Source organism: Talpa europaea, assembly GCF_964194135.1.
Source record: "Talpa europaea genome assembly, chromosome: 7".
Lineage (NCBI taxonomy): Eukaryota > Metazoa > Chordata > Mammalia > Eulipotyphla > Talpidae > Talpa > Talpa europaea.
In genome coordinates this window covers 105,967,708-105,994,647 of record NC_140074.1, presented here as the reverse complement: position 1 = coordinate 105,994,647, position 26,940 = coordinate 105,967,708, and the positions used below count along the sequence as shown (strand labels likewise).

Genomic DNA, 26,940 nt, shown 5'->3' with positions numbered 1-26,940 from the left:
CTCAGCGAAATAAGCCAGAAAGAAAAAGAAAAATACCGGATGGTCTCACTCATAGCAGGAATCTAGAAAACTTAAATAAGAGGCCAGGAAAAAGAATAACTATAAGAAAATCAAAATCAAAATCAACAAACAACTATGAACCAAAGACACTCTATGGGGGATGGGGGGCGGGGAAAGGAGGGATTGGGGTCAAAATAAGGGAGTTGCAATTGTATGGGGAATATAATAATAAAATTTAAATTTAAAATAAATAAATAAATAATAAAAAATATTCATTGTTAATCTGATGTCCAAGTTTCACTGGACTTCCTGTATTTTTATTTGCTAGGTCTAGCACAAATAACCAGCTCCCCTTCGGACTCTCTCTCCTCCAGGCTCACAGCAGAACTTTGCCTGAACCTATAGCCATGTCATAGTCTGTTCTGTCCTTGGCTGAGAACATTTCCTCCCAGTCTGTCCCTCTAGATTGAAAATTCTCTAAGGGGAAGGCCCAGGCTTGGTTCATCATCTCTGGGGCTGCACTTCAGACAGAGACTCTCCTTCCATATGTTCAGAAGAGCACTCAGGAAGATGGGGTGCAGATGGGCAAATCCACCCTGCACTCTGAGTATTGAAGGGCATCTTTTCCTCCTAGGTCTGTCCAGACGAACACTTGTTTCTACTTGGTTCGCCCAGGACGAGTGCCCCCATGCTCATTGGTTGGTTGGGATGTGGGCGGGTGGGTCAATTAGTGCGTGGCTGGGACTCGGATTTTAAGTCTACTCTGAGACGGTATCTTCTTAAAATTCCCCTACTGCTGTGAAGCCTTTTCCTAAATACCAAAAAACAAACAAAGCATTCTGTGTGCTACTGCAGCCCTACGCATTGGGATAAGAGTACTGCATCACACTCACTTAGCACTTGATAGAATCTAAATTACTTTTACACTCATTTCCTCCTCGTCTGAGCCCCACAACTCCCAGAGGTGGGAGTCAGTGGGCCGTTTGAATTTTACAGATTAGCGAGTTGAAACTGAAAGAGACAGCAACCTGCTCGCAGATACCAAGGCAGAGAATGAAAAGTGTACTTTTGCTTAGTACGAGTTTCGTTAAGGCTTTCCCATAAATCGTTTCACTCGGTTGTTATTATGACGTGTGCGATACACAAGCCTGGCATTTTACACTCATTTTTGCCTTTAATCTTCATGCAACTTTGGGAACTAAGTATTATTTGCTCTCGTTTTATTGAAGAGCAGACTGACGCTAGGGGTAATTAAACCCTTTGCCAAAGGTCAGAGGGGCAGCCTATCATGTATTAATTGCGTCCTGCATGATGCCAGGCACGGCGGGAATAATAGGCTCATTCTAGGCTCCGACAGCCACATGGTATGGCACTATTATCCCCATTTCCTGAAGAGGAGAGTGCATTCAGAGAGGGTGAGCGCCTGGCCCGGGACCACACAGCCAGCAGGTGCCTGAGGCAGAATGCCCAGGGGCAGCAAAGAAGCAGACCTAGAATTCAAACCCAACTCTGATTCCAACCCAGGGCTTCTCCAACACCTCGCTCCCTGCCCAACAGTGACCCTCAGGTCGGGGAGGACCCCGTTTCATCGAAGTCTTAGGTAGCCACAACCAGCAGAAGAGACGAGTCCGCTGGACGTGGCGCGCGCGAGAAGCTCCGGCAGGGCGGCGGGCGCAGCGGGCGAGGTGGCACAGCCCACGGAAGAGGCTCCGGGACCGCTCCGCGTTCCAGTGGCGGGCGGGTGGGTGGGGCTGGAGCTCCGGATTCCCGGCCGCTCCACCCTCCCTTCCTCCCTCGCCCTCCAGGTCCCCGGCCCAGCGCACCGGCGCGCAGGCATTAGCCCGACGGAACCACCTCGGCTCGACCAGCTCGGGGCGAAGCGCCCCGGAAGAGCGAGGCAGGGCGCAGAAACGGGGTACCAGCAACCCCCTGAGACCGGGCCCCTCCGCGCGGGGGCAGCACCGAGCTGGCGCCTCCGCGGGATCCCGGGCGTAGCTGACCGCGGGCGGGGTGCCCAGCGCGCCGCGGCTCCCCAGCCGCTCAGCCCCGCGGGTGGGACCGCGGCGAGATGTCTGCGCGCGTCTGCCTCCTGGGGCGCAGCCTGCTGCTGCTGCTGCTTCTCTGGGGCAGCCAGGACGCCCAGCTTGTGGAACGCGCGGGCCAGGAGCTGCGCAGGGAGGCGGAGGTACTGGGTGTGCGCGGGGTGGAAAGGGGTGCGCGTGCTTGAGATCCCGCAGAACTCTGCAGCTGGGCCCCCCAGACGTCCCGTCTGAGCTGACCCTCTTGTTACCCAACTCCTGTCCTATGCATACTTCACCCTTGCGCACGAATAGCCTGGCGACAGCCTTCTTTCCCCGTGGGACCTCACAGGCACGCAGATCTGCGTTAATTTAGGGGGCGGGGGTGAGGTGGGAGGGGAGGGAGTGACAAAATGGGATACAAAAGAACTGAAAGTGAGGGAACCCCTGCACCCCAGTTTGGCATGAAACCATTGGCCCCCAACGCCCAGGCTGGGAAGACTTGACAGTTCATTCATTGGATGCGCTGCACCCTCCAGAGGGTGGCTGAATGGCCCGGGATCAGGAGACAGCACTGGTTTCCTGGAGTGGTGCTGCCGCTGACCAGCTCAGACGAGTTAGTGTCCAATTTCAGAACTAGTTTCTTCATTGTAAAATAGTAATATCGATAGTATAGTGAAATGCTAAGAGTTACTTCTAGGGAGTTTCAACAGTACCTTCAGGACTGAATTTGAGAAAGGAGGCAGGAGGTGGAGATGAACCGTAAAATTTCTCATTTCATTTTCTCCTTGGACTCAACTGCTGTAGGTTGCACAAGGCATGGGGATCCACTTGGGGTGTCTATTTTCTAGATAAAGATGATTGTAATAATACATCAGTATTATTTCTTTCTCCCCTGCCCCCCCAGAGCATCTTTGTATTTTTTTAAATTTTTTTTATATTCCCCATACAATTGCAACCCCCTTATTTTGACCCCAATCTCTCCTTTCCCCACTCCCCCATAGTGTGTCTCTGGTTCATAGTTGTTTGTTGATTTTGATTTTTTCTTTCTTATAGTTATTCTTTTTCCTGGTCCCTTATTTAGGTTTTCTAGATTCCTGCTATGAGTGAGACCATCCAGTATTTTTCTTTTTCTTTCTGGCTTATTTCGCTGAGCATGATCCCTTCCAGCGCCATCCATATTGCTGCAATTGCATGTGTTTATCTTTTTTGATTGCTGAGTAATATTCCATGGTGTATATGTACCACATCTTCTTGATCCAGTCATCTATTTTTGGGCATTTGGGTTGTTTCCAAAGCTTAGCTATTGCAAATAGTGCTGCTAGAAACATAGGGGTGCAGGTGCTCTTAGGAATTAATGTTTCTGTGTCCTTTGGGTAAATACCTAGGAGTGGAATTGCTGGATCATATGGAAGCTCTATCTTCAGTAGGTTGCGGAATCTCCAGAGAGCTTTCCATAGTGGTTGGACCAGTTTGCACTCCCACCAGCAGCATCTCTGTATTCTTATAAGGACAAGAGATAGGAGTAAGTTATAAATTACTAAGCTCAGCTTGGAGACTCTTGCTCCCATTCTTACTCTGAAACTGCCAGGTGAGAATTCAGTCTCCCCTCTCCTGCCTAGGAAAGGCATGCTGCCCTTGGGAAACCTGCAGGATGACGAGATCACGCTCTGAATCCCTCTTCCTTCCATCAGCCAGCTCCTATCACTGCTCTGGAATATCCTGGAATGACCCTGCTCTCAAACCCCTTCACCCCTTCCCCTTCCAAGCCCTGGTCTCTTGTTCTGTGCTCTCCGCTTTTGGACATTTGGGAATCGCCTTGTTCCTCTGAATTTCATATTTTACAACATCAAGTGCAGAACCCTCATGGCTCCAGGAGAAGGCTTCTGTCTACCAAGCCAAATCTTGTTAAGAGTCCCACCCCGCCTCCCCCCAGAGTTCAAGTCCCAGGCAATCCTTGGCAGGAGAACAGAGACTCTATCTCTGCCTCCCATGCCTGTGGTGGCCCCAGATGGAGAGAATTTCATCTTGGGGTGTGCTTGGGACACATAATATCTAGCAGATTGAGTGTCTTTCAATTTACTTAGAATAATTGGGGGAAGGGGATTTTTAACTCTAAGGACAAGAAACATTTTAAAATCTCTGGAAATATGTACTGAATGTGTGTGTGTCTCTGTATGCCTCTCTGTGTGTGCGTGTGTGTGTTTCAGTGTGTCTAAATGTGTTTCTGTATCTGGTAAATTGTATGAGCTTTAGTGTCAGACAGACCTGTGTACAAACCATGAGTGAATTATTTTACTTCTATGTACCTTAGTCATCTTCTCTGTACAATGAGGGTTAATCATATCTATTTCATAATTTCATTATGTGGTTTCATTGAGATAATGTATGTAAAATCCTCAGCACGGCACCTAGTACATAGAAAGCAGTCAGTAGAAAGACGTTGTTCTCAATGTTGTAGTTATTCTTATTTTACTGTTATTTTAGAGATTAAAATCCTGGCTCAATGACTAGCTCTTCTACAATAATAAAACAAGACAAAATATGTAAAGCAACTATTTTCAGCATTGGATGACAGGCAGCACAAGGCTGTAATTCCTAAGAGATGGTCTTGCAGTTACTATGGCTACATTACAAATTACTCCAAAACGAAGTGAAGTAAAACAACCATTTACAAGGTTCATAGATATTGTGGGGCAAGATTTTGAATAAGCACATCAGGGCAGCTTGTCTTCCCTCTACATTGTCTGGAGTTGAAATGATCTAAAGGTTGTTTACTCCGTGGCTGATGCCGGCTGGCAGCTGGGGGCCACAGGTCTTCTCCATGCTCCTGTCCCCATGGTGTCTTGGCAAGTTTGGGCTGCCTCACAGCATGGTGACTGGATCTCAAGGATGAGTGTTCCAAAGGAGAGAGAAACAGGAGTCGTGTCCCTTTCATGACCCAGACTAGAACATGACATGGCATCCCTTCTGCTGTCCCCCATTGGCTGGCACATCACCAACTCCCACCCTGTTTCAAGGGAAGGGAACACACACCCCACAATCAACGGGATCAATGTTGAAGAAGAGTGTAAGAACAAGGGTACAGCAGGTGTTTTTGTGGTCATCTAGGGAAAGACAGTCACCCAGCGGGCACCACACAAAATGCTCCCCGTGGTGCCCCCAGTTCTTTGCTCAGGTACATTCCCTGACTGCAGCAAGACCCCAGCAGCACAGCAGTCTACTGAGCTGATGAGCAAAGGTCAGAAGCTTCAGGATACAGAAGAAAAGACATAAGAAAAACAAGCTGTGTGATCTTAGACTACTCCTTTCACTTCTCCAGGCTGTGGTTTCCTCCTTTGTAAAATAAAGGTGTTTTATTTTTTTAAAGATTTAAGATCCTCACGAGCACTAACAGTCTTTGGCTTTGGCATGTTGTATGCCTCATCAGTCTGCGTGTGCATGCGGGTACATTTCATCTGCCTGTGTGTGCAGGCCTGTCTATCTGGATATCAGTGTGCATGGCTCTGTGTGTCCCCTGTGTGCACACAAAGGAATGAAGTTGAAGAATTTCCAGAGTGGGTTTTGCCTGGGAGGGGACTGCTTACAAAAGCTGCATTATGAACAAGTTCATCATTGTACACTGGGAAAACTAGGGCTGCTCCCAACACTAGTGAGTAGGATGAGTCCCCACTGCCATGTTGCAAGGTTGAGAGTTAACAAATGATGTCATCACCCTGGCACCCCTTCCCATTCCCAGCTAGGCCCTCTCCTGGTCTTGGACAACACAGACTGTCCCAAAGGATCTGTCTACCGTGCTTTGCTTGGACTTTCTTTACAACAATCAGACAGTATGTGCAGGACCTGCCTTCCCCTGGGTGGCCCATACTTATGTACATAGCTTCTCCCAGTGTGCCAGCCCAACAGGGAGCTGGGTTGTTTCTCCAGGGAAACATGGGAGCTTCTGTGGCGTCTCCACCCCCAGCTGCAGTGTCTGCTTCTCATACCCCAGAGCCATTCATTTGACTTTTTGTGAGTCAGAAGCCCAAAAGTCAGGGTGTGGAAGCTGTTCCCAAGAACTCAGCTCAGTGACTCATGTGTACAGGGTGAACAGAAGCACAGAAAAGACTCTTAGGGGTCCCAGAGGACCACAAGATAGTAAAAAACAGTTGTCCAGTTTGAAAACCAAGAAAGCTAGCAAAAGCTGGCCAGTGGAAGTAGGAGCACAGCAGGGAAAGACAGATAGCTCTCCCGAAGCACAGCCTGCTTAGGGCATTATTATGTATCCACAAGCCTAGCAAAGACCAGGGGGTGTGCAGTGGGGTTGTATGGAACTACAGAAAGAACAAGGCTAGGTCTGGATAGGGACTGGCCAGCTAAGTTTCTCCAGTTTTCTTAAGAACAGAATATCCAAAAAATGGATGTTACAGCAAGTGGTTTCTAGGTTATATCCAGACAGAACTTTGTAAATATGAAAATGGGGAAAGAGAAAAATACAAGAGGAAGGGAGTCAGCAGAAGGGAGGGAGAAGCCTTTGTGATGTGGCCTCTATGGAAATTCTATCACCTGCCCCTTCCGCTGCTCTGCCCCTGGGCTCTTTGCAGAGGGGACAATAGGAATTCAGCTAGGAATGCTCCCTGTTTTCTTTTTTTTTAAGATTTACTTATTTATGCACAGAACTGGGGTACAGGCCAGAAGTGTTGTGGGGTGAGAGGATTTACCAGAGACAGCGTAGGGAGCAGAACAGGCAGACTGACTGAAATACACTGCTGAGGGAGCAGCGGGCGAGTCAGGAGAGGTCTGCTGCGCCATGTGGGCAGCTCCCTGGCCGGGGATCAAACTCATGCTGCAGTGACTGCAGATAGCTTCATAGGCCAGTTTTTCTTTTCTCTTATTTGAGGACCATATTCCCAGGGGAGAGAACTCAAACTCAACTTGTTTGAGTGTGAAGAAAACATGCTGGAACAGGGGTCAGAGAATTCAGACTCAAGTATTGGCTCTGTTGATCACTAGGCCCCTTTAGCAAGACACTTCCACCCCTTGATCTTGATCATAAGGACAACAACTCCTGTCCTGACTATGCTCCTAGATCAAAAAGATGTGATCCCTTAAAAGGTCTAGAATAGCCAAGGACTCCCTGTGCTCCCCATGACATGAAAACATTTTAATTTCTGGAACATACCGAAGTAGAATGCCAGTTATCATTCCTTGCATCTCGACTTGGCTAATAACACTAAAGATGTTTTTAGTGACAAACACAATCACAGAGATTGTAATGAAACAGAATATGAGGTGGAATAAATCATAATAAATCATGGTTCCTGTGTGAGTGTGACATTTTTGCAACCTTTTTATTCTTGGTTTCATTTTTTGCTGCCGCAATTCTTTGATATGGGGGATGTCACAGCTGTTTTATGAACATGAGGTTAGGAGCTGACCCCTCTTAGGGGATCTGCAATAAAGCTCTGTGACTATTGATGAGACAACTGTCCTGACGCTTTCCCAAAGCGTCTTCTTACTGTATTTTCACAACACGCTGTGAGAAACATAAAGTAGTATTCTTATCACCAAGTTTTTGGAGGCATACATAATCTGGGGCACAGAGAGGTTAAGTAAATTTGTCATAGTTCACACAACTAATCAGTTGCAGAAGCAAGGCTGCAATAATAGAAGGCGCTGGAATATAGCCAAGTCCCTGATTTTACAGAAGAGGAAATTGAGGCCCAGGACATAACAGCAACAACAACAGCAGCAGGAATAAAATTCAAGACACTCAGTCCACTGCTTTCGCCCTGCCAGGCCAGTGACTCAGAGTTCTTGACTCAGGCTGCATTCATTTTGCCGCACCTCATTGCTAGTCTTGCCCTGTTCAGAAATGGCCAAAATTTCCCCTTCCCTCAGTCACTAAGTGGGTGGGGCTCTCTACACCCTCCTATGACAAGACAGAACCCATGCAGGACTAGAACCCCCAGAGTTCTGATTACCCTTAGCTCTCCAGAACCCAAGAAGACTATTTTCATTTTACCCAAACACCAGACACTCCCAGGGCTTTGCAGAGGTGACTCCCCAGGAAAGTAGCCTCAGCCCCCACCAAGCAGGTGAGGCGTGTTGACACAAATTTTTAGGCCCAAGCAGGATGAATCACCAAAAGGGCACAGCCCTCCAGCTTCCTCTCTCCATTCAAGCCTTGGGCTCCCCAGCAGAGGTGATAGGTGAAAAACAGAGAAAAAATAGAACCTGCTGCAAGGCAGAGAGGAACAGCCTGGACACAGGCTCCGTGAAGGCCACAGGGGTGACCTGGGTGGATCTCAGAGTACCTAAGAGAACGCAGGAGAAGCTCCTGGAACACTGTACCCTGGAGGGGAAATGACTCCTCCAAGGCAGTTGTGGTCAAGTTGGGGTGGGAACTAGAGTTCCACCACCCAGCAAGTGGTTTCTAGGTTATACCCAGCCCTGTGTCTTCTCATGGGATCCCTTGGCCTCCCTGGCCCCTGCCCCACACCTTTCTTTCTTGCAAACAGGGACCTTTCTTCTCTAACCTCTGCAGGGGGAAACTGAGGCATGGCAAATGGATCACAGAAGAGGGTTAGGGACAGCTCCAGGAGCAGAGGACAGCTCAGCCCTGCCTCTTCTTCCTCTCCCAGAAATGTGGGTCAGCCTACACTCAGTAAAGCTTTAGCACATTCAACACTGAGGGTGAAGCATGGTGACCTGAGATAAGCAGCCTGGGGACCTCAGTAACTACCTTTTGCAACTTAGTCCCTGATATGAATTTTGCTGCATGTTAGACCATATACCTCCATGGCACAGCATGGACCTGAGGGGTCCCATGACTACTGACCCTTTACTCCTTAGTATGCATCTGTACAACTCACCTCTTGGTGTGCAGCCACATCATATCTGACCATGGACAGCTGCCAATGCAAACCCACCTGGAACCCTGTAGACACTGAAAGAATATGAAAGCCTCTGACTTCCTACAAAGGGGGCTCAACCCTGAGATATGAATCTGTTGAGTCACCACCAGCTAATTAAACCTGCTTCTTGTTAGCCCTGGTGTCCACATTTCCTTTGTGCCATATAATAAGAAGGCCCCTTCCTCTATGTAATTTTTAAAAATTAATAGGCCTACCTGGTGGCTCAAGGGGTTAAGCACCACACTATGAAGCAATCCGCAGCCTCTGCAGCATGAGTTCGATCCCGGCCAGGGAGAAACCCACATGGAGAGGCAGACCTTTCCTGTCTCTCCCTCTGCTCCCCTCAGCAGTGTATTTCAGTTAGTCTGCCTATTCTGTTCCCCACTCTATCTCTGGTGGATCCTCTCATCCCCTGCATCTCTGGTCTGTGCCCCAGCTCTTGTATGCATAAATGGATGAATCTTTTAAAAAAAAAAAAATTAAGTATATGCATATTAAATATAAAATATGTTTGAGGAAGTCCTTAAATCCTGATAATTCCCACTGTAATACGTAAGGACATTTATGAAAATATAAAATATCAAATTCTTAAAATTTTTTTCTCATTCTTTTGGTGTCTATTGTCTGGTATCCTGGACTTGGGCTCACTCTGCCCACAGGGTAGTCAGCTCTGCCTGGCAATCCCCAGGGTCCTAGAGACAGATGGAAAGGCAGACCCAGGACTTCCCCTCTAATGTACCCTTGGAAAAGGCCTCCACCCCCATCCTGCCCTCCACCCCACCTTGCCTGCCAAAGTGCCAGGCAGGAAACAGGAGACGCCGCTAGTCAGTTTCCACACCCCGCTCCCACTCTGTCCAAGGCTTCATAGTTCCAGAATCAGGGCCAACTCCCTGATAAGAGCTGGGTGGGTTTGCGGGGGCAGGGTAACAGGAAACGCCAGCCTGTTTGACCTGTGATCCAGTCTCTCCCAAGTCACTCATTCAGCAAAACTGAGACATTAATCCCCCATTTCCTTGAGAAAGCCACTCTCCTCATGCCTATCAGGGGAAAGAGAAGCAGCCAGGAGAACCAGGTCTCAGCTAGAGCGCTGAATTGAGAATGAGGTCCGCCTTGTTCAAAGCAGTTCCCACCTGCATTCCAAAAGCCTGTTGTTAATTTTTCCTCTAAAGTAAATGAACTAGGGCCTCCCCTGGGGGCGCAGCGGTTAGCACTGTGCTGCCAAGCTGTCCGCAGCCTCTGTAGCAGCCTCTGTAGCGCGCTGGTTCGATCCCTGGCTGCCGGGTGAGGGTCCCACATGGCACACAGACCTCTCCTGCCGCCCGCTGCTCCCCTCAGCAGTGTACTTCGGTCCTTCTGCCTGCTCTGCTCCCCGCTCTGGCTCTGGTGAATTCTTTAACCTCCCACGCTTCTGACTGTACCCAGTGCTTGTATAAATAAATAATATCTTAATAAATAAATAAATAAATAAACAAACAAACGAACTAGACCTGCTTATGGAACACCAACTATGTACTAGACAGCTGGGCTAGATGTGGATTGCTTTATTTTATCCACCTGAGAATTCCTTGGGGGTAATTCTTGCTCTCACAGTGTGGACAAAGAAAAGGAGACACAGAGAGGCTAAGTAATTTGTCCCTGGCCACCCAGCAGCTTCAGGGTTGGAAACAGATTCTTGATGTGAAGCCCAGGGCTGTTCCTTATTGCCATGCTATTTTGAGCCTAAATAATCTTCCAGATTAAACCACTAGAACCCCTTTAATCCATTATGCAACGCAAAAGGGCTTACATTTGCAAAGGAAAAAAAAGAACAATAGTTTTGAAATTCTAACAAGTTAATGCAGAAATACAATACAGACTTGGGTTCTGTTATCTAAAATAATCTGTTTCCAACCCTGAAAGTGGAAAGTGGCTTTCTTGGGAAGATTGTGGAGGTTGCTAAAGACAGATGAAATCCAGAAAGAGGAGGCTGAATCCTTGCAAAGGCCTTGGACCTGCCAATCCTGACTCGGTATTTAGTTTTATTCCCAACTTGTATCTTTTTCTTGAGGCAGCAGCTATGTTTGGAGTTCACTGAAAGACAACAAAGACAAGTGAGAGTGAGATAACTTAGAAAACAGAACATTTCTTCTGCATAGGTGACATAGCAAGGAGGACAAGCAGGGAGGCAAGTTCATCACGGTGATAGGTAAGGAACAGTGTCATGCCCCACATCTCTCCACTGGCCTCCAAGGAAGTGTAGGAGGGCAGAGAGTGAGTTAAAGTCTTTTGGACCAAAGGATGTTCTCCAGTTACACTGTTTCCCCAGGGGATCTCATCCAGCCCCACAGCTTTGCATCACCTACACACTGAAAGAGTCTGGCCTCACCCTTGAGCTCCAGAATCACATAGCCAGTGCCATTTGACATCACTCTATTAATCATATCTGCACTGCCACAACCCATCCTCAGGTTTCCTCAAACAGTAAAGGGCATGACCTTCCAAGGCAAAAAAAAACAAGGAGCTCAGGCCTCCTTGGTGGTGCAATGTGTTAAAGCTCAGCACTATGAAGCTATCTGCAGCACAAGTTCGATCCCTGGCCAGGGAGCTGACCCACATGGTGCAGCAGACCTCTCCTGTCTGCCTGCTGCTCCCCTCAGCAGTGTATTTCAGTAGATCCACCTGTTCTGCTCCGCACTCTGTCTCTGGTGATTCTTCTCACCCCTCCACACCTTTGGCCCGTACCCCAGCTCTTGTATGCATAAATAAATAAAATAAATCCTTTAAAAATTATTAGGAGCTCTTCCAGATTCCTCCCTCTCTCTAGCTTTTTTTTTTTTAAAGATTTATTTATTTATAGAACTGAGGTGTAGGCCAGAGGGGTGTGTGTGTGTGTGTGTGTGTGTGTGAGAGAGAGAGAGAGAGAGAGAGAGAGAGAGAGAGAGAGAGAGAGAGAGAGAGATTCACCAGAGACAGAATGGGGAGCAGAACAGGGGTATCTACTGAAATACATTGCTAGGGGAGCAGTGGGCGAGACAGAAGAGGTCTGCTGTGCCATATGTGGGTTAGCTCCCTGGCTAGGGATAGACCTCAGGCCATAAAGCTGAGATTTAACCCCTACGCTACCAGCCTCCCTCTCTTTCATTCCCCACAATTCTGATTCCTCATCAGGCCTAAAATAGAACTCATATTCCTTACCCTGCCTGATCTTCCTGGCCCTCTCTCTCTGACTTCATAGTGTGCCCTGCTCCAACCTTGCTTCTGTTCCTCAAACACATCAAGGTCATTCCCAGCTCAGGGTATTTGCATTTGCAGCTCCCTCTGCCTGGAACATCCTTCCCCACTTCTGCTGGGCCAGTTACTTCTCATTTTTTAGGACTCAGGTCAAACATCTTCAGAGGGCCCTCCCAATGTGAAGTTTCTTTATGTTATTCTCAATCATATCACCTGGTTTCTTTTCTTTCTTTTGTTTTTGTTTGTTCTGTTTTGTCTCTGTCCACAAACTTATAAGCTCTTTTGGGAGTGTCTTGTTGACCATAGCAGCTGGCAGGTGTCCAGCACATTGCATGAATTTACAAATGAATGAATCAAAGGGGCAAGAGGCAGGTCTCTAACAAAATATTTCTCCAGAGAATCAGGTTTTTAGATAAACAGCAAGGTTGAGGTTAAGTACACTGGTGACTCAGGATCTCATATATATATCTGCATATCTGCATTGTAGGGGGAGGAAAACTGTTTAGGAAGCCAGAATTAGAGTGATAATTAATTCCCAGTCGGGCATGGCTGAGCTGGTGCATCACCAGCTCAACTCCTGATCAATCCAGGGAAATTTGCCAGAGAGGTGAGATGTTTCAGGAGCCAAGCTGAGGCCTATGAGTGGTGTATATTTACATAATAGCGCCTCTGTGTAGAGCTCCTTTGAAGTGGCAGGTGCTGTCCTAAGTAGATTCATTATTGTGGTACTTCCTCACAAAAATCCTGTAAGATAGGGATTGTGTCTTTTGTACTTTTTTACTTTTATTAATTAAAAAAATTTTTTTACATTGCTGTTCATTCTAGTATAGTATTTTATTTCTCCCCTCAGGTGTAGTCTCCATAAATATCGCCCCACCACATCACCTGTGTGCCATCACCATGGTCCCTTTACTCTTCCCTCACCTGTTTGTTTTTTTTTTTAAAGATTTATTTATTTATGCATACAAGAACTGGGGTGTAGGCCAGAGGTGCAGGAGGTTGAGAGGATTCACCAGAGACAGAGTGGGGAGCAGAACAAGTGAATCCACTAAAATACACTGCTGAGGGGAGCAGCGGGCAAGACAGAAGAGGTCTGCTGTGCCATGTGGGTCACCTCCCTGGGCGGGGATCGAATTCATGCTGCAGTGTTTGGCAATAGCTTGATAGCTCTAACTCTAACCCCTGTGCCACCAGGGAAGCCCCTGTCTACTGTTTTGATCCCTTTTCCTCCCTTTCCCTGCTTTAAGGCTCAGATCTACATTTGCCTACAAGTTTTGCCCTTTTTTAAAAGATTTATTTATTTATGCATATAAGAACTGAGGTGTAAGCCAGATATGCGGGGGAGGAGGACAGTGAGAGAATTCACCAGGAAGTGTAAGGAGCAGAACAGGCAGCTCTACTGAAATACACTGCTGAGGGGAGCAGCGGGTGAAGCAGGAGAGGTCTGCTGTGCCATGTGGGTTGCTCCCTGGCCAAGGATCTAACTCATGCTGCAGTGGCTGGCAATGGCTTGATAGCTCTGTCTTTAACCCCTGCGCCACCAGCGAGGACCTTGCCCCCCCCTTTTTTTGACCCTTTATTTGGTTTCCCTCTATTTCTCCTATAAGTGAAACCATCCAATTTTTTTCTTTTTACTTTTGACTATTTTCACTGAGCATAATCCCTTCCAGGTCCATCCATGTTGCTGCACATGGCATGAGTTTATCTTTTTGATTGCTGAGTAGTATTCCATCATGTAGTTTTCCACTATAGCATTCCATATATATACCTAACATTTTCTTGATCCAATCAAGAAACATCTTGATCCAATGTTTTTGGCATTTAGGGTGTTTCCATATCTTAGCTAATAGTGCTGCAATAAACATAGGGGCACAGGTTTCCTTTCAAATTAATGTTTTTGTGTCCTTTGGGTAGATTTCTAGTGGTAGAAATGCTGGGTCATATAGTAGCTCCATTTTTAGTAATTTGAGGATCCTCCACACAGCTCTCTATAGTGGTTGGACCAATTTGCATTCCCACCAGCAGTGTAATAGGGTTCCTTTTTCTCCACATCCTCACCACCAGCATTTGTAGGTTTTTTTTTTTTAATATGTGCCATTCTTTTTGGTGTGTGGTGGTATCTCATGTTGTTTTGATTTGCATTTCCCTGATATGATACAGAACATTTTTTCATAAGCTTGTTGGCCATCTGCATGTCCTCTTGGACAAGTGAGATTTTAGCTCTTTTGCCCATTTTTTGACTGGTTTGTTTACTTTGTTTTTGTTGAGTTGTGTAAGGTCTTCGTAGATCTTTGATGTAATTCAGTAGGGACTGTTTCTCAGCCCATTTTACGGTTAAGAAACTTGTGGTTTGGAGAAGTAGCTTGCTAACTGGGGTTCAGTGCCATGAGATATGCAAGGTAGGGACTGCTTGGCTAGTTTTAAAAATAAGGAAGCCAAAGTTCAGAAATGTCAAGTGATTGGCCCAAAACCATTCAGCTGGTAAGTGGTAGCCTGGGACTGAGTTCAGGTCCTTCCAGTGTTGATCCTGGCACTTTCTGCTGTAGCTCACAGACCTTATATTGGGACAAGAGTTGGAACTGGGCATGAAGTTTGTGCTCTGCACACTCAGAGACCGAGATAGAACAAAAGATGCCCAGTGTGGGAAAAACTGATGTTCCTCTCTCCCCCAGGCATTCCTGGAGAAGTACGGTTATCTCAATGCACGGGTCCCTAAAGACCCCACCTCCTCTCAATTCAGCAATGCCATCAGGTAGGACAGAGGGGTATATAGCACTTGGAGGTACTGGAGTACAAAGCTGGGGTCACCTCCTGCTGCTGGAAGGTTGGTCTCCTACAGGTGTCCAGGGGATTGCTCCCTCCCTCCCTTCCCTGCCTCTCCAGGGACACTACTACTCCCCCTCTGTCTACCCCCCGACCCCGTTCCCCCTCCCCCCACCCCCGCTACCCTTTTCAACCTTCCTCTCAATTCTTTCTGACAGGGAGTTCCAATGGGTGTCCCAGCTGCCCGTCAGTGGCATACTGGACCCTGCCACTCTGCACCAGATGACACAGCCCCGATGTGGGGTTGCAGATACTGATGCTCAGGTGGCCTGGACTGAGAGGGTCAGTGCCCTATTTACTGGACGCCGGGCCAAAATAAGGCGCAAGAGACGCTTTGCAAAGCAAGGTAAGCACTGATAAACCCAGCCAGGCTGAGATTCCCCAGTGTCTTGAAGTTTCATGGCCTGAAAAATGCTGGTGCAGTCGAAGGCTGGGCTTGGTCAGAAATCTCTTGCCCAGGGCAGTGGAGGAGAAAGCAGTGGGCAATAGGAGCTCTTGACTTGAGGACGTTATTTGTGAACACAGACATTTAAACCAGAATTATACCTAAATTGATGAATTTTCATTGTGCAAGTATTTCCCAGGGCAAACACCACCAAACCCATTTAATTCTTTCATGAATTTTCTGTGCAGGGCAGTTAAATGATTGTCAACATTTTCCCCTTATATTTTACTGAAGTTATTTTCATCAGAATCATTTCTTTTTCATAAGAATTATTCAACAAAGATGTAATTAAATTCTTTTTCATAAGAATTATTCAACAAAGATGTGATTCAGTTCTTTTTCATAAGAATTATTCAACAAAGATGTGTTCAGTTCTTTTTCATAAGAATTATTCAACAAAGATGTGATTCATCAATCAGTTTTATTTTGTCCATAGCATATTTTTAATAGTTTATTGAAATATAATTCACATACCATACAATTTACTTATTCAAAGCATACAATTCTATGTTTTTTAGTATATTTAAAGAGTTGTGCAACCATTACCACAGTCTAGTTCCAGAACATTTTCATCACCCCCACAGAGAAATCCCATGCCCATTAGCAATCACTCCCCACTCCCCCCAACCCTGTCAACCACTAACCTACTTTCTGGCTCTATGGAATTGCATGTTCTGAACATTTCATTTTTGCACATTTTATACACTCCAGTTTCTGCTGTTGTGTTTTTCCTTCTGTAATTTTGATTTTTTTTCTCCCTCTTCTTCCTCCTCTCTTTCGTCTCCTTCTCTTCCTTTGACCAAATCCAGTCTTCCAGGGTCAAACATCACCACTGAACTGGCCCCCCCTCTATTCCCACTCTACTCTTCCCCTTTAGTATCCTCAACTCTGCAATTATGTTTCTAGGGTTTGTTTTGGCTTACTTTTGTCAGTCCCTTTGTTTTGTTTCTCTATATTCCATGAGTGAAGTCATCTAGTATTTGCTTTTCCCCTTCAGGCTTACTTTGCTTAGCATAATCCCCTCCAGTTCCATCCATGTTGTCACAAATGGCAAGAGTTTATCTTTTTTTATATAGCTGAGTAGTATTTCATCATATAAATATATCACATCTTCTTAATCTACTCATCTGTTATTGGGTACTTATTTGTACAACTTAAATATTGGAAGTAATGCTGCAATGAATATAGTATAGGAGTGCATATATACCTTCAAATTAGTGTCTTTGCATTTTCTGGATTGTATTTATCCAAAGTTCTACAAAGAAGTAGAACTGCTGGGTCATATGGTAGACCTTTATTTAATATTTTGTGAAGCCTCCACACTATTTTATCTAGGCTCTCAATTCTATCCCATTGGTCTATGTATCTATTTTTAGTCTAACACCTTACTGTTTTGATTACTATGGCTTTATAATATAGTTTGAAGTCTAAGAGTATGATCCCTCCATTCCTCTTCTCTTTTTTTGGCAAAATCACTTTGGCTATATGGAGTCTTTTGTGGTTCCATATACATTTCAATAATGTTTGTGGAGCATCTCTTTTGGCTCAAGATTCATGTTTAGTCATTTCCTAGAAAAATGGCCTTTTACTGTCTGACAGCATGACAGAGAACTTCCTTCTTGTTCACAACACAAACTACAACAGCTTCACTTCCTTCACCTCCTGGGTAGGAAGACATTGCCAGAAAAGGAGCTGTGGACCTGGCAGGCCCTGAGCACTTTCTAAACCCCAGGAAGGAAAATGTAATAATAACAGTTTATACTTACTGAGCATTTATGATTTGCCAGGCATGGTGCTAAATGAATTAATTCATTTAATCCCATAACAACCCTATGAGACAAGTACCATTATTAGTCTCATTTTACAGATGAGAAAACTGAGGGCAGAAAGCTTAGGCAACTTTCTGAAGGCCACGTAGCCAGAATGTGGCCAAGCATTCTTGTAATTAGGAGGATTAGTAAGATTCCAGATATGAAAAACCCCAGATCATGGGAGGTATTTAAAAATTATGTGAATTCCTGGTCTGTACCCCAGTTCTTATATGCATAAATAAATAAATCTTTACAAAAAAAATATGTGGATTCCTAGGCCAGTGACTTTTCATCCTGTGGGTGAATGTTATGCTGATGAAACTGGATTCTAAGGGAGGATTGCCAGATGCCCGGTTGAATTCGAATGTCAAATCAACAACAAATACTGAAAAAAAAGTGCCACTCATAGGAAATTCAAATTTAGCTGGGCATTTTATAGTTTTACTTCCTAAATGTGGCAATCTGAGTCCTGGTACCTGTTCCCCTCTGTGCCTGCAGGACTGATTTTCAATCCTCCCTGCTCACTCTTAGAGCTGTGAGAGGAGGGGACATGGGGTACTTACTGAGCAGACACCACATCTCAGACAGCTTCACATTGCTATTTCACTTGTGGTTTCATTTTGACTGTAAGATCACTCTTATCATCCCCACTTTATAAATAAGGAAATAGCTTGGAGAGATACCATAACTTGTTGTGTAGGTTGTAACTAGAGAAACTGGGATTCCTATCCATGCTCTTTCCACAGCATGCCTGTTGGGAGTCAGGGCTCCTGGGTAACTCCCCAAGCCCCCCAAGCAAGGAGTCTGTCACTCCTCGCCCTCTTCATCTCCTTTTTCTTCCCTCTTCCCTTTTGGATTTTGGAGCAAAGGTACTTGGAGGAGGTGGTAGTGGGGGGGGGGGGGAGTGCAGTGCCAGGTGTCACTGTAGCCTGGTCACCATGGAAACCCGCAGACCTGGCTGAGTTTGGAACCAAGTGGCCAGCCTGTTCCAAGGACTCAAATCTGGAAGAAGAAGACAGGGGAAATGGCTCAGGCTGCCCACCTTGGTTGGGTTCTTCCCTGGCAGGCACACCAACACCCAGCACCCTTACCAAAGAAAATAAGTCTTTTTTTCTCAACTGTTATTGCAATTTGTCCTCCCTCTTCTCTTCCCCCAAACATACACACACACACACACACACACACACACGTTCATGGATGATTTTTATCTTACCTTCATTGGCTTCCTAGAGAAAGAGATAACTGCCCCTCTTCCCCCTGTGATGGTGGGAGAGTCTGGGCGTCAGTCATCTACAGCAGGGTGTGAAAGGGCCCAGCACAGGTCTCTCCAGTGTTCAGTGAAAACTTACAATGTGACTAGAAGTGTTATTGGCCCATAATGAACCCTGGGTGGACCCTCTGGACTTCAGGCCTTGCCTCCTCCTTGCCTCCCCACCTTCCTTAGACTCTTTCCCTCTCCCCTCCAGGACTGCTGGCCCCTGGCTGGGAGGAGTTGGGTGGCTGCCAGGCCAAACAGGCCTGAGGAGGCCGCATTGCCTTGAATGGAGCTTGGCTCCCTGGTTAAAGAAGGGATGTCCCCCTCCCCCACTTCCAAGGCGGGGAGGAGAGGGGGAGGGAAAGGGCACGGAGTGCCTCTGCTCTGTAAGACCCTCCCTTCCATCTGGAGAATTTCAGCTCTTGCAGGGCCCCAGCTTTGACCCATTTAAGCAAGTTAATAAGCCTTGAGTCTTAGCAAACGTGCCTCTTAGTTATGTGGTACAGGGGAAAGCACACTGGGTTAGGGGTCAGGGCCTGGGGTCAGGGCCTAGCTCAGCTATTCACTCATCCTGTGACTCTGGTGGGGCCCTTCCCAGGGTCTGTTTCCCCAAAATAGAGCGAGAAGATGGATAAGGGGCTAGCCTAACTTCAGAAACTTCACTCCTGCCTAGTTCTGTTTCAGGCAAGGACTCCCCAAGTCAGAAAATGGGGAGCCCTGAAACTTCAGTTACCCTTTAATGGGAGAGGGGGCTGTGCCTGCTGGCGTGGTCATCTGGCCTAGCCAGGCCTGCCTCCCACTTGTCACCCGAGCCCCAGGGATTCTATTCCATTTGGGAAACTGAGGCCCAAAGTATAACATGATTCCTGTACACGCCCTGGGCCCAGGGCACCCACCTCCACTAGCAACTTCCCCTTAGGCTCACCATCTCAGCCTCTGAGCTTACAGGACTCAGAAACCGCCCATGAGACACTCAGGGCTCTGCACCAACTAAGCACACTGCTTCTGGGTGCATCTTGAGCTGCAAAGGGACGCAGACTCAGCTGACTGGAGGCTCAGGCAAAAAGGCCAGAGCCTCAGTCTTCAGGGAGGAATTACAGTTTTGGGCAAAGGGAGAGAAATTTGACTAAGCAGAGATGGAAAAATTCTCTGGGTCAGTGACAAAAGCACACCCTTTGTTCTTATTTGTTTTCACCTCAGAGCTCTCCAGAGTCCCTGAGGAAGTGAGGGGGAGGGAAGGGGCCAGGGAAAGACCTGAAATAAAAGGGTCTTGTGGTCAGGCTGGTCAGCCATAGGCCTGAGGCGCTGGGAAGGGCAGGGTGGGGCCTCAGAGGTGGCAGGAGGTTGTGAGGTGTGGAGAGGAGAGAGAGGACAGAGGGCAGTCATGGCTGCGACCCTGTGGGGCCCACCCCTCTGGATTTATTGGATATGCTGCCAGCAAGAGGCAGAGTGGCTTCAGGTTCAGCCCAGGCTGTGGGGAAGAATGAGCTTCCACGCTAGAAGGTCCTTGGGTTGGGGGTTTGCTTTTCCTCAGCAGAGGTTGCATCTCCCCTATCAAACTCGGAACTCCCAGGCCAAGCCACCAGGACTAGGGGGCTCTCTAGGACAAGAGTAGTCCTGTAGTCTGAGAGCAGTGTCTCCTGCCAAATTGGGTGGGGGGCTTTCCCAGGGCAAGGGCTGGAGGAGTGACTGTCTCCCCACCATCTGGGTCCAGGGACCAACGCAGGCACAGCAGCAGGTCTGACTAATGTGGCATTTCTGGGTGACAGGCAACAAATGGTACAAGCAGCATCTCTCCTACCGCCTGGTGAACTGGCCCCAGCACTTACCAGAGCCTGCAGTTCGGGGGGCCGTTCGTGCTGCCTTCCAGCTATGGAGCAACGTCTCAGCACTCCAGTTCTGGGAGGCCCCAGCCTCAGGCCCCGCGGACATCCGACTTACCTTCTTCCAAGGGGACCACAATGACGGGCTGAGGAACGCCTTCGATGGACCAGGTGCTGACACAGAACCTCTCTCCAGAACCAGGGGGGTGGTCCGGGATGACAATGGAATATTCAAGTTTCCCAGTGGCCTTGGCCAAACTGCATCCTTCCCCAAATAACCTTCAGTCCTCCTCAGTAAAATAGGCACCTTGGATACCTGCCAGATTATGTGCCATGTGGCTGAAGGGGCATCCAGCGAGGTTCTGCTTGGGAAGTGTTTTGCAAAGTCTAAAGAGTATTATCTATTCTGGGAGAAACTGCTGAGATCCCATCATTCACCTCCTGGCTCTAGATAGGGCCGTGCTGCTCATTCTCCAGGGCTGTATGTTCTCCAGACCAGGGCCCTAAAAACATCCTGAAGCCACCACTACCCCCATTCCTGCCTTCCTCCCACCCATTACCACTGTCCCTGCAGCAGGGCAAGAGACGTTCTAACCCCTGCCTGTCCAGAAGCGGTTCACATACCCACGGGCCCGAACAGTACTGCTTGCCCCCAACCTGAAGGCTTCTGGCTGCCATTTAAACTGCTCTCCTCCCACTCTGCCCAACACTGCCCTTCAGAACCTGAATGCGGCCTCTGTGCATCTCCTCACTCCTAGTGAGAGCGGATGGGACCCTCCAAGGTGGGGAAGTTAGCCTTGTGTGTCCTGGGCATGGGGCCCCCACCTCCTTGGCACTCTCCTCCTTTCCCTCAGCCCCACCCACTAAAGAGCCCCTTTCCAGAGCCTGTGCAGGACCCTGGGAGGACAGGGAGAAATCTTGGTTTTGCTAGAATCTATATGCAACATACACAGGTGCTGTCCCATAACTCACTTCACCAGAGATGTCTACATGAGGTGTTGACGCCCATCCCCAGGAGAGTCGTAGCTAAGGGAGCTGGTCTAGGGGTCAGGGCTAGAGCATCAGGGCAAGCAGCTCTGATACAGGACAGGTATTTTACCTCTTTGAGTTTGGGTCTTCTCCCTCTGAAACCTGCCCCTAGGTCTCCCAGGGTTATCGTGAGGGGTGAAGGAAAGGAACTTACAGTGCTCGAAACAGCTTGAGGCAGCTTCAACCAGGAGGTGTGCATTCCTCCTCCACATTCTCCATGCCGCAGAAGGCTCTCCTTCATTGGCAGCCCTCTGACTTTCCTCAGCCCCATTTGGCCTAGGCCCCGAGAAGGTCAGGCTGGAAGGCCAGGCAACAAGCTTCTAGGCCGACCTGACCACAACACAGTTTGCTGCCCCTGATCCTGCAGAAAGTGGATTGTGAGCAGTGTAGCCCAGCAAATTACATATCTAATAAGCTCCATCTGGGCCTTGCTAGAGGCCTGTGAATCACTCACCCAGCCCACCTGCCTCTGCTCATACCTATTACAGCAGAGAGGCAGAGCTCCACCAGGAGCCCGGAGAGGGAAGGCAAGAATGGGGCAGCTTTCTACTGTGCTTACGCACAATACACCCAGTAACAGATTAAGAAACAGGTTATTACCAACACCCCAGAAGGTCCCATCGAGAGTAACCACCACCCCTACATCTAGATTTAGATTTTTTTGAACATAGTGCCTATGTAGCAACTATCATGTGGCAGGCATTAACTATTTTTTTTTTAAGATTTATATATGCATACAAGAGCTGGGGTGCAGGCCAGAGGTGTGGAGGAGAGAAAGGGGGGGCGAGAGGATTCACCAGACACAGAGTGGGGAACAGAACAGGCAGATCGACTGAAATACACAGCTGAGGGGAGCAGCGAGCGAGTCAGGAGAGATCTGCTGCGCCATGTGGGTCGCTCTCTGGCCGACCGGGGATCGAACCCGTGGTCCTGCAGAGGCTGAACAGCTTCATAGTGCTGTGCTAACCCTCTTGCGCCACCAGGGAGGCCTGGCATTAACTATCACATGGAACATACACTTACACACACATCCCTTTCCAATTCTCAGAACCCTAAGCAGTTCATTATCATCCTTTGGGTTTGCACATGAGGAAACTAAGACACAAAGGGTTAAGCTACTGCAGGTCACACAGCCAGTAAACAGTAAAACCAGGTCTGGAACCCAGGCAGTCTGGTCCCAGCTGTAGCTACACCACACTGCCGTGAGGGCATCTGTTCACTGCTCCCCACTGCAGCTGCTGCTAGACTCGGCAGGGAAACCAGGCTGCAGAAAACAGGCGCGCACCTTCCCCGCGGTCTGTGCCTTGGGAACTCGGGGCGGCGCGAGCCGCGCCTCCCGCTGACTCTCCGCGCCGCCCGCAGGGGGCGCCCTGGCGCACGCCTTCCTGCCCCGCCGCGGGGAAGCGCACTTCGACCGCGACGAGCGCTGGTCCCTGAGCCGCCGGCGCGGGCGCAACCTGTTCGTGGTGCTGGCACATGAGATCGGCCACACGCTCGGCCTGGCCCACTCGCCCGCGCCGCGCGCGCTCATGGCGCCCTACTACAAGAGGCTGGGCCGCGACGCGCTGCTCAGCTGGGACGACGTGCTGGCCGTGCAGAGCCTGTATGGTGAGCCCCCTGCGGTGCCCGGTGCCAGCCCCTCCCTGCCCGCCGGCCTCCAGGGCTTGAGCGTCGCTCTTCAAATAGGATCCCCCATCCGGCATCCTAAATGCAGGGATCCGCCCCTCGCCACCCCAGTCACCGGTCTACCCCATCCTGAAGCTGCAGGCTCCCCTCAAATCTGAAAAAGCTCAGTCTCCCCAGAAACACCTCTCTCGGTCCCAACCAGTTCCTGGGCACAGCCCTCCTGGGGGTTCCGTAGCTGACTCTGCCTAAGCCAGGCCCCATCACCCAGCCCCACCCTCCTTCCCACCTCTCCCCCAGGCCTGAGCTGTCCCTTGCTCTCCCCACCTTCCCTTTCCATGACACTGACACTGACTCCCCCACAAGCCTGGACCTTCCAGAATAATCTTCTCCCCTGGCACGAACAGGCCAGTGCTGCTGCCCAGGAACCTGCCAGGTGTGGTTTCTGAGTGCCCAGTAAGGCTGGGTTCAAGTCACCCATCTATTCCTGATTAACACCGGGCAAAGCACTTTCCCTCTGAGGCAGATTCAACCAGGAGGCCTCTGAGAGGCCTCAGCTTCATCTTCTGTGAAAAGGAATAGGAACAGAATCCCTGCTTACCCCCAGGGCTGTTGTGCTAGTGGGTGTGGACATACTTTGTAGCCGGAGAAACCTACCCAAATGTAATAGTAACCGCTGCTATTTCATGAGTATCTACCCTGGGCCAGACACTTAACATGTAACATGTTCATGAGGACATCAAGAAGTGTCTGTCCACAGATAACAGGAATGGGGCTCAGAGAAGTTAATTAACATGCCCGCAGGAGGAATTTGCAGTCCAGGATTCAGAAGTTGCCGCCATATTCTAAGGCCATTAGATGGCCTCGCTCCTGTCCTAAGTCAAGTGTAGCACTACAGCTGCTGCTGTCCTTATTACTGCCTTGGCCCTGGCCCCGACCCCTGCTCACTGCCCAGAGGGCAGAGGACCCTCTGCTCTTGCTAGTTCCAAACGCTTGCTGAGTTCCCCACTCCGTTTTATTCCATTTCCCAGGTTGAAGGGTGGAGTCAGTGCTGTGGTTAGCACCAACAACCAAGGGCAATTGTAACTCACCCACCCCTCTCTCCTTCCCTGGCCCTCATTTTGGTGATGAAAGGACCAGGGGTGAGGATGGGGGTGCAGAGACCTTAAGCCTCAAGACCTCCCCCTACCAATACCAATGGTGTATTCTTTCCTCATCTCCCCTCCCCCATGAAGGGAAGCCCGAAGGGGGCTCCGTGGCCATCCAGCTCCCCGGAAAGCTATTCACTGACTTCGAGGCCTGGGACTCCCACAGCTCCAGGGGCAGGCGCCCTGAAACTGGTGCTCCTAAGTATTGCCACTCCTCCTTCGATGCTCTCACTGTAGGTAAGATGGTGTCACCTTCTCTCTCCCACCCTCCCCCATATACACAGGGGTCTCCCCTGTGTATGGTGGTGTTGGGGGGGAGGTGAATTAGAAAATCCAGAAATCCCAAGCCAAACGCATTCCCAGGGTAGGAAGCTCAGGCTAAACAAAACCCCCTTCCTCTTATGCACTTTCCTCTGCCCCACTGCACATGCTACATCCTCTCGGGGGTTTGGGAAGCCGGGGTCTTCCAGGGCACACTCTGGGAGGCAGGCAGGAGGCTGACGTCACTCTTGTCCCCGCGCAGACCGGCAGCAGCGAGTGTACATTTTTAAGGGGAATCAGTTCTGGGAGGTGGCAGCTGACGGCAACGTGTCGGGCCCCCGCCCACTACAGGAAAGGTGGGCCGGGCTGCCCCCCCACATCGAGGCTGCCGCGGTGTCCTTGGAGGACGGAGACTTCTACTTCTTCAAAGGTACCAGCCCCAGGGGCAGATCAGAAAATTGCAGTCTTGACTTGGGAGGTGTCCCAACAGAGGACAAAAGAGGGGTGGAGCCCTAATTACAATGTGAACCTTTGGCCCTAGGGTGCACTAGCTGGAGACTCCTCCAGTCATGTGGGGGAGGAGGAGGAAAGGCTGGGGTCCCGACTATGGGGGGCAGAGGGGTTTCAGAGAAGATTCTAGAGGGAAGCAGAGGACCACTGCTGATAAAGCCATCCCGTCCTTGATGTCTTGGCCCTGTGAGGTTGGACATGTCACCTAACGCTGGCATCTTGAATTTCATCAATGGGGAAATAACCCTTCAGGTTTGTTGGGGAAGGGGGGTTGAAAGAATATAATGTCTGAGATGAGTGCAGCATGTCACTTCGGTTAATAGTGTTCATTTTTTCAACAGACCGAGTGCCTCCTGTGCACCAGAGGTGGTGGTGTTGGGATACAATAGTGAACAAAACCACACTGAGCTATTGTGGTCATAGTAGTGAAGAAAGCCCCTGGCCTTCCCTGGGGGCTATTCCTCCCTAAGGGAGGGACCCTGCTATCTGAGGAGGGGCATTGCCTTCAGTTCTGCCTTCAGCTGCTATCTGCTGGAAGTCTAGGCCATGACAGTCCCTTCCTTGCTGTTTGTAACAATTATTATTATGATCCATTTTGCTTATCACAAATACTGATGTTGTCAGTTATACTGATGTTGTCAGTTATACTGATGTTGTCAGTTTGGAGAGGTGTTGGATTCAGAGGCAGGGCCTTAGGGTTACCTCTGAGAAACGGTCCATCAGAGCTTCCCTTTTTTTTTTTTAAAGATTTATTTATTTATGCATACAAGAACTGGGGTATAGGCCAGAGGTGTGGGGGGTGAGAGGATTCACCAGAGAAAGAGCGGGGAACAGAACAGTCAGATCTAGCAAAGTACACTGCTGAGGGGAGCAGCGGGCGAGTCAGGAGAGGTCTGCTGCGCCATGTGGGTAGCTCCCTGGCCAGCTGGGGAATTGAACATGTGTTGCAGTGGCTGTGGATAGCTTCATAGATAGAGGTCTTAACCCCTTCTGCCACCAGGGAGCTTCCCTTTAAGCGGCACACGGCCAGTTTTCCTCAGCAAAGTTTCCCCATGAGGCAAAGACATTTAGTTATATTCAAAAGGGCAAGTTTATTATAAAAAGGGAGGGGAAGTAAAGGATGCTTGCACAGACATAAGTGGACAGGAAGAGCGGCCCCTGAACAAGACAGGTGTGCTAGGAGAACACTGCATGGTCACAGGCGGGCAGAAGGCTGCTGCCTCTTGCCAGTGCAGAGACTGCACTGAGAGTCTTCTCTTTGAGAGGGCCTCATTCCTTTGTGGATTGTTAACTGCTGTAAAATTATTTCTAGGGTTGACACCTAAGGATTTTTTCTATATTTGGTCTGACCAGGTCAATTTGGAAAGAAGAGTGTACAATAGCCCTCAATCTCCATGTCCCCACCTGGTCTGCGCCTTGGGCTGCACCTCCCCTCCGGATACTTTACTTTATGTAGAGCTTGTTAAATGACTATGTTAATCATTTCTACCCCACCACCCCACCTCCAGCTTCTGGCCTGGTGTGAGCCCATTTCTGGTCCTGTGATGCCTCCTTTGCAAATTCTCTACTCTTATCCTCCACTAGTAACCATCAGGGGCACCAACATGGGCAGGAGAGGGGGCTGGGGAGCAGGGGTGAGAGGACCAAAGGGTGAGAGCCACCAGCTCACCTTGGCTCTCCCAATGTCCCACAGGGAGTCGATGCTGGAGATTCCAGGGCCCCAAGTCAGTGTGGGGTTCACCACAACTGTGCCGGGCCGGGGGCCTGCCCCGCCACCCCGATGCAGCCCTCTTCTTCCCTCCTCTGAGCCGCCTCATCCTCTTCAAGGGTGCCCGATACTACGTGCTGACCCGAGAGGGACTGCAGGTGGAACCCTATTACCCCCGAGGCCTGCGGGACTGGGGCGGCGTCCCTGAAGAGGTCAGCGGTGCCCTGCCTCGGCCCGACGGTTCTATCATCTTCTTCAGAGACGACCGCTATTGGCATCTGGACCAGGCCAAATTGCAGGCAACAGCCTCTGGCCGCTGGACCACAGAGCTGCCCTGGATGGGCTGTTGGCACGCCAACTCAGAGGGTGCCCTGTTCTGA

The 26,940-nt window shown here is 49.0% G+C and overlaps 1 protein-coding gene across 1 annotated transcript; it reads left to right on the top strand.

The window, feature by feature from the left end:
* Positions 1 to 2,068: 2,068 nt before the first annotated feature.
* MMP28 (matrix metallopeptidase 28) lies at positions 2,069 to 26,940 on the top strand (the record flags this gene model as incomplete). Its single annotated transcript, XM_084239401.1, has 8 exons — positions 2,069 to 2,185; positions 14,797 to 14,876; positions 15,106 to 15,293; positions 20,228 to 20,452; positions 22,673 to 22,918; positions 24,169 to 24,318; positions 24,605 to 24,772; positions 26,546 to 26,940. The coding sequence occupies 8 exons, from the start codon at positions 2,069 to 2,071 to the stop codon at positions 26,938 to 26,940; spliced, it is 1,569 nt and encodes a 522-aa protein (XP_084095527.1).